The following is an 11,237-nucleotide window of genomic DNA, read 5'->3' on the forward strand; positions in this document are numbered from 1 at the left end:
GTAGCTAACACACTATCGCACCGCACCAAGGTCATTGAGGGACGCACCCATAAGTAAGAGGAAGAAAGCGATATCTCTTTCTCCCTCTTACTTATGGGTGCGTCCCTCAATGACCTTGGTGCGGTGCGATAGTGTGTTAGCTACTTAAAAGCCGTATAACACACTACCGTACCGCACCAAGGGCACGGTGCGGGGCACCGAGGTCGCGGTGCAGTGCAGTAGTGTGTTAGGGCATTTAAAATTGTTCCAAGGAATAACCGCGAGAACTTAAAAATAGAGAGGCAGGAGCACCGAGCAGGAGTCGCGTGTATAATTAAAAAAACAAACGCAAAGGTGAAACGAAATTCAATATCTTTTCTTTAACATTTAAATATTGTGGTTTTGTCATAAATACATTACATATTACATATGGATTCACTTTAGATACTTTTTTGAATTACTATTGTAGCTGTATAATATATGGTACACTGATCACATCCTTATTATTGTTTTGGTGACAAGCAACACTCAACTCTTGTCTGTGCATGGACGACAAACGTAGGAACGTAATAAATCGGTGTCTCCTAGGAAATATTATTGATGTCTTAGGTACTTCAGGTAAACTAAATGTGTACTGTAGCATTTTCACTGTAAAATTGTGCTTTAATTATTTATTGAATCCAAATTTACAAGGGGTATGTGGCACTGTGTTTTGACAGTTGCCAAAGTAGTTAGGTATCTGTGATATTGATTGGTATTTTGTTTATATTTTCAGGACGAGCACTATATTCATTATGTTGGGAATATGAACTAAAAGTAACGACGTGCAATAAAGTATACGTAAAAGATGTTATCAAGTAAGGTCCACTGTGGAACTCGGGTTGGCCATGGATGCTAAGGACTCGCGGGCTGAGGCAGCGCTGACGGAACGTAGCAACGATGGCGGCGCGAAGTTCGCGCTCCAGTACGACAGGAGCAAGAGTCACGACGCCGCAGCGAGCGCATTCAAGGGGGACACGGCGGGTGTGCGCCCGTGCGCCGTCATAGGCCCCGACCGCGTCGTGCCACCCTCGCGGGAAGGCCCCAAGAAGACGCCAACCGAGCCATGGCTCGCCCCCGACCCCATCTACCGGCGCTTGCCTGATTACACTTACAAGATGCCCGACCACAAGGATCCCACAAGAAACATATCACCACGACAAACATTCCAAGAAAATATGCAGCGCATTATCATGCCACCTGGATATAATTCTACTAAACTGCATGAAGATTCCCCGTTTGCATCCAAGAATACAAAGTTGAATGTGCCCACTGAGGTAAAGTATTGTGAAGTGCCTTATAATATTAATCAAGTAAGTAGTGACCAAAAACATATTAGGAATCCTGATCACAGTGCATCAAATGTAAACCCAATGCTTATGAGAGGAGTTCCTCATGGGTGGCCTGCGGGTAGTGTGCATGTACGCCCACTGAGGACATATGGTGCTCCGGAAGTGCTGCCATATCCAGACTATGTCAACTGTACTGGTCCCCGGCCAGTGCTTACCCGGACTCATGAAGAACCACTGTATCCGGACCCCTATTACCATGAGAACAACATCCGCTTCAAACCCTATCCCAACATCAAGGAGAGATACCCACAGAGCAGGTATGAATATCTAGGAAATTATCCAAGTCCTTACCATCCCCCCAATCCCTTTGCTCATAAATATGAATTACCAAAGACTATGCCGCCTCACTCATATCCTGGCTATCCCCAAGTACCTAAATATACTGAGAGGATACCTGAGCCTCTTATGGATAGTTACCAAAGGGCCCTCAGTCAACAAGGCAATTATGGTGTTCCCATGCGTAACCCTGTTATTCATTCTTCTTATAGACCTGTGCCTGGGAACCATATGCAAAATAAATTGAACCCATACCCACTCGATGCCCAACATAAACCAGTTCCAAACAAACTGCCTTATGACCCTGCAAGTAAGATGTACCTTGATTATGATACCCGTTCAAAGGCCATGCCTATGCCTGATAATTATTACCTTAATGATGTGTCAAGGCCATATCATGCTAAAAACACAATTGTTGTACCAAATTTAGCTTCTTCAATGCATGGAGTAAATGCTCATCCATATTATATAAAAGAGAATATGTCATTAAAAAATTTTGACTATCCTCGATATAAAAACATGGATCCATCTATGATAAATCATCCTCTAACAAAACTACCACCTCAGTTTTCCCCCAGTACCTTAGCAATATCACCAGCAGATTCAAATGCTAGCAATGAAACAGCACTGACTCATGGAACTTCTCAAGAAGACTGTGGATATGTAAGCCAATCCTCAGTGACAAGTGTGAGAAGTATAGAGAGTCTAAACAGAATTCCAATGGATCCTTATGGTAGATATGACTACAGATATGGTCCAATAGTAAGAGCTTCCCCACCAACCAAACCAGATCCCAGCAGTAGTCAAGGGTCAAAATCTAAAAAAGATATAAGACAATTTATATCATCCTGGAGTGAAGGAGATGATGAAAATGCTGAAAACAGTGCTAAAAGAGATGGTGTTAGGAACATCACTGATGATAAACATACTTTTAGTAGGCAGTATGATAGTGTTAACAATCAGGAACAACTCTATGTCCTTGGATTAGTCAATGTTCCAAGTGAAGAGCTTAGCAAATATGAACACATTCAAAAAGTATCTAAATTACCAGAAAATATTAAAGGCTATAACAGTCTTGAATTGCTCAATCAATTTGAAGAAGCTATAGAATCTTCAAATATTTCCAGTGTTAAACCTCCTACGCCAAGGACAATACAAATGCCGTTAAAAAGCATTTCACACAAACATGAGCCAATACCTCGTGCTTTGTCACCATTAGATGTTGAAGCAAAAATCAGTCAATCTGTTATTCATAAAGAAGTTGGCTGTAATTTCGAAATTAAGCCATGTAGCCCGAAAATGTTGAATGTCGAGGTGGCCACACCCATGCAGATGCTCAATGAAAGAGTTATTGAAAAAGTGGCTAATCCACATAAGTCACCTATAATAATACAAGCAGTGGATGACAACTTAGACCACACTTTACTGAATAAAACAATAAAATGTCCCATACCAAACACAGCATCAAGTTGCAAAATGATAAGCAATCAACATCTATCTAATTCACCTACCATTGATCATTTAAAAACAAGTTATACTTTACAAGATTTAGAAAGTAATTCAGGTGTTTGTTTAGCTTCTTTACCCAGACTAGACACAGATATAGAATTGAATTTCCCTGAAGTAAATCAACAATTTATTAACGCAAACAAAACAGATTCGGTCATAACTACATCTTTCACTAAAGATCTTCCTACCTTGGATATTGACCGGTCTGCTATTGCCACTACTGAATGTGATATGAATTATCAATATTCACCTAAAACTGAAACTGAAACAGATTTTTCTCGATTGAGCAAATACAGAAAATTAAAAAAATGTGTTCCAGATGAGAATGATACAGAACCAGCAAAAGTTCAAGCTACAAGAGTAGATAGTGTAATCATAAAAAATCCCGATAACACAAGAAGTCTTGAAGAAAGCAATGATAATTCTGGGAGCGGTTTTAAAGATGACCTTCAAGAATTTGCTATGAATTTAGTGTCTCAAACTAAAAATACAAAACAACAAAATGATGTGGATAAAATGTTTGGCCCTTCCACCAACTCCACTATCACTGGTAGATATGACGATGTTAATACTAATTTACCTAGCACTTTTATGCATCAAACAAGTAATTTATCAAACAAACATTTTAACGTGAATGAAGACCGTAATAATTCTGTTCACGCACAAACAGAAGATTGTAATATGCACAGTAAAGATATTTCAAACCAATATTTAGAAAAGGCTGCTTTGGACATTCCAATGAATCTGTCACCGCAGGCAAGATATTCAATGATCGAGGTAGACGAAGAATGCAGAAATACTGAAAAGGGTGATAAAACCTCTGTTTTAGAAGAGAAGCATCAGTTTGCTGTAGGTAATATTTGCACGAAAAAACAAATAAATAATGAAGAAAATTGTATTAGTGGTGTTAGTGTAGAAAAAACTGACGATATTTCAATGGATTCACAAAACGATACATCTGATAAGGAATATTTTAATACTCGTGAGAAGCCGCGTACGACTCCAAATAACCATAGCAATAGCCTTACTACTGGGTTAAGCAAAGAATGCGACATACAAAAAGATGAAAAAGGTATTTCAATTTCGCATATAGAGAATCAAACTTCACTTTTTCCAAAAATGGAAACTGAAACAAATAATTCCGTTTCACATATTGTGAATCAAACTTCATATTCTCCAAAAATTGAAATTGAAACCGATCATTCAATTACGCGTAGTGAAAATCAAACTTTCCACACAACAACTGTAGATTACAATAAAGAGAAAAAAACTATTCTAGAAAATGAAGAAAAAGTTACTTTGAATGAAAAAGCACTAGTTGCCAATAAAATGAGCATGATAGACTGCGGGGCAGACATTTCGGAAAATAAAAATGAACCCAAAACCATGTGCGATAAAGTAAACAATAAAGATACGCTTTATTTGTTGCAAGCGGAAAATAATATCATTTCAGAGCAGTATCGCAAAAACTACGACAGTATAACGTATGTTCCCAAACTAAAAAGAAAGAAATTTAGGGGTGAGGCCACTCATCGAAAACGAAGTTACGAAAATAAACCTGTAGACATCGTTAAACACAATATTGTAAAAAGTAAGGAAAAACAGAATTTATTGTTTTGTCCCGATAAAAAAGAATCTGGAGGACATCTAATACAGAATCAAGCCCAGATTATACCAGGAAACGTTATAGCAGAAGAAAATATCAAAACACGGGTTCATTTGATGAATATAGAATGTACGAACGTTAATAAAAATGGGCCTACAGAAACCGAAGCAAATAATGACGTTATTGAGAACATTTCGCATAATTTACCTGACGATATAAATACCAATATGCAAGTTTCATCGTCGCCTATCATAGACAATCGTTTCGAAAAAATATGCGAATCTGAGACGAAATCACTACAAAATAATTTGTCTTTGGATACTGATATTGACACCAAAAAAATTATTAAAAACTCTTATTCGGCAGTGAAAAATAATCCAATTTCGGATAACCCAGTAGAAAGTCAAAGTAAGTCAAACAAAGTTGTTAATAACGATGCGTTAGAGTATTCCAGTGATTTAATTGAACAAGAAGAAAAGTCTTTGGAGCACGCAAACGCGAGTATTAATTATGAAGCAAAAGAATCAAATACGCAAATAATGTACCATCAAGATGAAACTCAATCCCAAAATCAATCAATAGACATTAATCTTACGAACAAAGATTTCGATCCACTGGTTAGTTCTGATATAAAAGAAGAAACAATAAAAAATTACACTATGAGCTGTGTTACGAAGAAAGTGGATATGCTCAATGTCACTGATCAATGTGTAGAACACGGTGTAGAATTGAATGTAATGAAAAGTACTTACTTTGAAAATGAAAACATAAATACTACCACTAACGTACAGAAAACCGAATATCAATCGCAAAAACTAGAAAATGTTGAATGTAAAAACGAAGGCCTACATCATGATATCCAAATGCTTATTAATAGAGATAATTCCGTCGTGACAGTCTTCGAACATGATATTCAAAAGAACTTTTGTCAAGACGAAACAAAAACTAAAAACGTCCCGGCGTGTCATGGATTTGTTAATAAAGAGCTTTTTTCGTCTCGTTTTCAGAACTTACTTTTTTACAATGAAAATTTCGATACCTGTTTTAATACTGGTGAATACAAGATAATTAATAAACAACCTACCATGGATAATAGTTTTAATACTGGTGAATACAAGATAATTAATAAACAACCTACCATGGATAATAGTGTATGTGATCATATGGCCAATAGTCCAAAAACTGATGAAGTTGATATAAATATTGAAAATAAAATTGGTAGTGATCAAAATATTAGGGATTTGGATTCGTCTGATCGAATCGAAAAAATGGATGAAGCCGCTACGAGTGAGGAATGTGGTAACGGAAATCTTGGTGAAGAAAATATATTTGACGTCACTTCTTTGGAAAATAACAACATAAGCGATGGTCTTAAAAACGAGGATAATCTTAACAAAAATTGTATTCAAAACGATAAAGAAAGTACTATGCCATCGCCAGAAACTCAAATAAAAAGTTTTGATAAAAATGTTATGCATACTGTCACAGATACAGTTGAAAAATCGGTGGGTAGTTCAGTTTCTAAGTCTTCTTGCCAAGAAATAGATATAGCATGGAGAAAAGATTTAGAAAACAAAAGTGGTAAATGCAAATCAGATATACAATACACAAATAAAGAAACTTTTTCAGAATCGGTGGACAACTCCCGTTATAAGTCATCTGGCGTAGAAATCGTTGATGAATGTGTAAACAATTTAGAAAACGCCAATGACACATGTACAAATAAAGAAACGTTTCCAAAATCAGTTGACGATTCTGGTTATAAGTCACCTTGCCAAGAAATGGACGATGAATGTGTTAAGGATTTAGAAAATAATAATGGTGACTCAGATTTACAATTAATTAATAATGTCGAAAGTGATGCTTGTGCCACTAATATTATAGTCATTGATAATTCTATAAGCGTGACACCAGAACACTGTAACGAGTACAGTAAAATTGGTACACCTGTCGAGAATGAGTTAGATAAAAAACTTGAATCTTTCGTTGAAAATTTAAGTACTCGGCCGCGTTTTTCCCTCAAAAGATCACTATCTGACTCTGCTTTAAATGCCTATGATGATGACGGTGACGAGTGTCCATCAAAAAGATGTATGTTTCCCAAGAGGCGGAAAAAAATCTGTGACATCAGCAAAATAGACGAATCCCATTTGCTGAACATAATTCAAAGTAGTAGAAGAAATTCTGTGTCAACACTTAGCAACGAAAATTTTTCGTTTTGCATACTGATAGATGACCATTGTATTGTCTCTGATGAAAATTATGAACAAGAAAATTATATGCAGTTTGAAAACAATTTCTCAAACCATTCGCTTAAAGATCCTGTAGTGGATGAAAAGAGTACATCTCTAGCGTATAACTTAGAAGACCAGAACGAAAATACTTCTGACACATACATAACCAAATATGAAGAAGAAAAAATTTGGGTCGAAGACGTTGGCTGTGAAGAAACTATTGAAACCGAGGACATCGCAGAAAATATCGTTATTGGTGATCCAACTTCTCCAAAGGATACGGATTTAACCGATTATGAATCGGACGATGAAGACATGGATACCTTAAGTAATGAAGACGCAGATCACACGAGCAAAGTTAAACACATATATGGCGATAACATGTGCACAAATGATGCTCAATTAGTTGACGCATTGTACAGAACGCCTCAAATGGATGTTAATAAAAAACTAATGGATAAGGAATCTCATATAACCGAGAAAGGTAGTAAATATTATGATAGCGATTCATTAGAAATGTTATTAGCTGAACCTGTTGACAATATCCCTCGTGCGGTTACAGAGTCAAACATAAGCTCTATTAGCCTACCGAACCGGCAGGGACCTGAGGCAGGCACAATGAACAAAGAAAACCTGAATTCAAAGTGTTTACAAGTTCCCTCACCTATAAATAATATACTGACGATTGACGCTATCCCAAATGAGGAGTATATAGAATCGATAAATAATGATACGGAGCCATCTGCTGATAATAATTGTGATGATACTCAGGACGGTACAATACACTCATGTGAGTCAAGTTTAGACAATGTTTTCTCTTACGTTGATAAAAGGAACAGTATACATAAAACTTCTAGTTCACCCGAAGTTTCGTCTACTACATCTGAAGAAAAAAATTCAAGTTTATTACTTAAAATTTCTAATTTCAAAGGTTCACGAATATCTGAAGTAAAAAACTTAAGTTCCGATAAGCAAGAATACAGTAGCTGTAAACGTACTACCAACGAATATTTTAAACCTGATTACAGCCATGGTACCGCTTCAAAGCGACCATTGCTCACTAAAGCTGCTCAAAAATATATTCCCCCGCTTAGGGAGTCTATTCCTGATCTAAAAGTAAAATTGGCTTTACCACAACAAAGTCTACTGAAGTTGCAAAAAAATAAAGTAGCCAAAGAAGAACCAAAGTTTAGCACTCGGAATATTTATAGTGATAATAACAATATTAAGCTAAAAAAAGAAATCCCAAAGAAAATTAAACCTAAATTTGAAGATGTTCTTAAAAATATTGATGAAGCTCAGTTTCAAATGCACAAGGCAAAGACTAAAAAATCTAAAAAGTACATTCCCAAGGTGGTTATAAAAAAGTCCGAAAATGGTTCACATTATGCCAGTACAAAAGAAGGATTTAATCCAGATTTGACAGGGAGGAAATGGCAGCCATGGGTATTTATTGAAAAAAATAAATTTATTGACAACATGGCACTCAGGAACAAGACAAGGGCTGTGTTCAGTCACAGAAGGAAGTCCTTTGTCTTGGCTGAGAAGTTTTGCAAGTACAAATCAATTAGTACTGCAAAATTTGTCATATCCCAACCCAAATTAAGCGATTTTTCTACAGGAAATCTAAAATACACAATAAAATTGAAACATAGGTAGCTACTAAAGTAAGTATGTTTGGAACTGGTTTTTCAGGGTCTGCATTACAAATGTATCTGCACATCCAAGACTGGAGCCCACCCAAATTAACATTCCTTCGATTCCAAATAATTTTATTTAGTTAGGATGTCAACAGTTTAGTTCACTACCTTGTGACAAAGCCAAATTTTCTACAGTGTGATATGAGAAATAAAATTATGTAGGTACTGTATAATAAACTTATTAGGAGTGCAATTTGATCTGATCTGTAATTTGTTACTGTATTACAAAGTTTATTAAAATTGTTTTTATTAAAGTCATTCCATTTTATAGCAGAATTATAAAAATATATATATATCTGCACTTAGCACTTTATAAGCCATAAATTAGTATTAATTGTTTATTTATTGTCATAACTTAATATTGTTTTTATTAAAATTTAGTAAGTTATATTTATATGTATAAAGGTTTAGGTTTGTTAATAAGTACTGTTTTATGATTGTTTAGTGTTGCAGGGATTTGTTTCATAAACATTAAATAACACTTAGTGCAATACGAGTATAAACCTTAAGGTTGCTCACAGATAAAAACCTACCTACACAGTCATAAATAAACAACATGGCCATGTTGAATTTTTTTAATAATTTCGTTATGACGGTACTGTCTAACATGAAATCGTAATTTTAATATCTACTTGTTATTTCTACTAGAAATATTAAGTTATTGTTGCACGTATTTATATTTTAACTTCTACTAGTAAGTAGGACACGTTTGCCGGCGGTTTGCGATATAACTTCGAACCGTATGATTTGGTAGTAGGTCCTATAGCCAGGGCATTGGATACCGCCGGCGAACGTGTTATACGAAACGGGCTCGCCGAAAATGGGGTTTGAATTTTATAATAAACAGGTCATTTTCATGGGACACCGGTAAACAAATATTAATCATATACTAAGATTGGTTAATTGTGAATGAAATGTGAACTATCTACTACTGTATATAAAAATTAGGATGTAATTATTAATATGACCAAACAACCTTTGTTGATATGGTTAACAATTGCTCACGTAAATTCTAAGCACCATTTTAATATATGTGTATTGCGAGAAATAGGTGTTACTTAGGCTCAAGTACAAAGAGTGCGTACTGCTGTTATTGATGTCCTATACTGTATTGTGTATTTATAAACATTATGCTTGTTGTCGTTTAATGTTGTCTGCAATGTTGATTTAAACGTTGTAGTATGTTACAACGGCATAGTGTAATGAACTTTCAGCGTGAAATAAGCAGAACCAATACTCAGACGTTATATATATATTGGAAAATGAACTAGCTTTTTCTATGAAATATTTTTATATTGCTCTGTTTCACGCTCTTCTTGCGATCGAGCGATGTATTTAAATTTTAATATTTGATGGGATTTGCTTAACCCGTAATTTCCTAATGTTGTCCTTATTAAAATCAAGTGCCTGATATATTTTGTTTGCAGTAACGTAATATTATATATTATGTATTTTGAAAATACCGTATACTCGCATACATATGCTGCAGTGCCTTTAACGTTTGAGCTAAAATTTTACACCACCGTAAAATGCGGAGTACCTAATATTGTAATGTAATTACAGTGTGTGTATAATATACACAGACACTTCAGAAAATGGTGTATTTACTGATCTCATAATCAAGGCACTCGCCATTTAAACGTTTTATCCTGATTGTGCCTATTAAAATAAAATGATACACTATTTTTATATTGTGTACAGGGTGTTAAATAAATATATACCAAATAAAGTGCTTTTATTAGAGTCCTGCATACATTGTAGTATCAACCGCCGTCTCGTATATTGTAGAAATTAGTTGTTAAGCATGTATATTAAATTTAAAATTAATTTTCCTTGTATTGAGTGAGTGATGCTCATTTGTATAGTGGTTTGAAACGGTTTTATATATTATAAATATATTTATAATAACCTATTTTAGGCTAAATGTTGCAAAACTGGGGTAATTTTATGAATACTTACGAAATGTACAAAATAAATAAGTATGGATATGAATGATGTGCTATAGATATCTGCATAATTTACAAGATGTTTTGATAGTTTTGAGGCTGTTCTATTTAAAAGCAAATTCATGGTTCCTGTGGGACAGTCCGACTGATTACGCATGTTGGTTCTTTTACTATTTGCTATGTCACGTACGTTGTTGAGTTTTGTATATTTTTTTCTATATCCTAAAAAAATCTTTGTAGTTTCGCACTATTGAGTGGACTGTTTGAGAGTTTTATTTTACAGCACTGTTGGTAATTGTTATATTTTAAGCGAATAGTAAGTTTTATTACATTAAGGGTTATGGAGTAAGTTATAAGAGAACGTAAAATATTTGTTTTGCGTTTAATGTTAAATGCATATCGTTTAATGCCAGTAACGCACGTGATAGTGTTTCGTGATAGATGTAAACCAAAAGGCGCGCGCTCGCTCCGCGGGGCGGTCTGTTGCGGGGAGCAGTGCGCTATTTGTTAAAGGGAATATTAAGTTTTCGAGTGAAACCTAGTTTTGAGAATTGTTCTAATATTGACCAAATAAATGTGTTCTAAATAAAAATCCT

The 11,237-nt window shown here is 35.2% G+C and overlaps 1 protein-coding gene across 1 annotated transcript; it reads left to right on the forward strand.

Moving 5' to 3' along the window:
• The first annotated feature begins 495 nt into the window (after positions 1 to 495).
• On the forward strand, positions 496 to 11,233 carry LOC134679946 (protein PF3D7_1417600-like). Its single transcript, XM_063538898.1, has 2 exons — positions 496 to 597; positions 755 to 11,233. The coding sequence occupies exon 2, from the start codon at positions 867 to 869 to the stop codon at positions 8,652 to 8,654; it is 7,788 nt and encodes a 2,595-aa protein (XP_063394968.1). The 5' UTR covers positions 496 to 597; positions 755 to 866; the 3' UTR covers positions 8,655 to 11,233.
• Positions 11,234 to 11,237: the final 4 nt, after the last annotated feature.

The sequence above is a fragment of the Cydia fagiglandana genome, chromosome 3 (genome assembly GCF_963556715.1).
Source record: "Cydia fagiglandana chromosome 3, ilCydFagi1.1, whole genome shotgun sequence".
In the NCBI taxonomy this organism is placed as follows: Eukaryota; Metazoa; Arthropoda; class Insecta; order Lepidoptera; family Tortricidae; genus Cydia; species Cydia fagiglandana.

Coding starts and splice junctions, on each gene's coding strand:
- LOC134679946 (XM_063538898.1), top strand. CDS start 867: ATGGATGCTAAGGACTCGCGGGCTGAGGCAGCGCTGACGGAACGTAGC.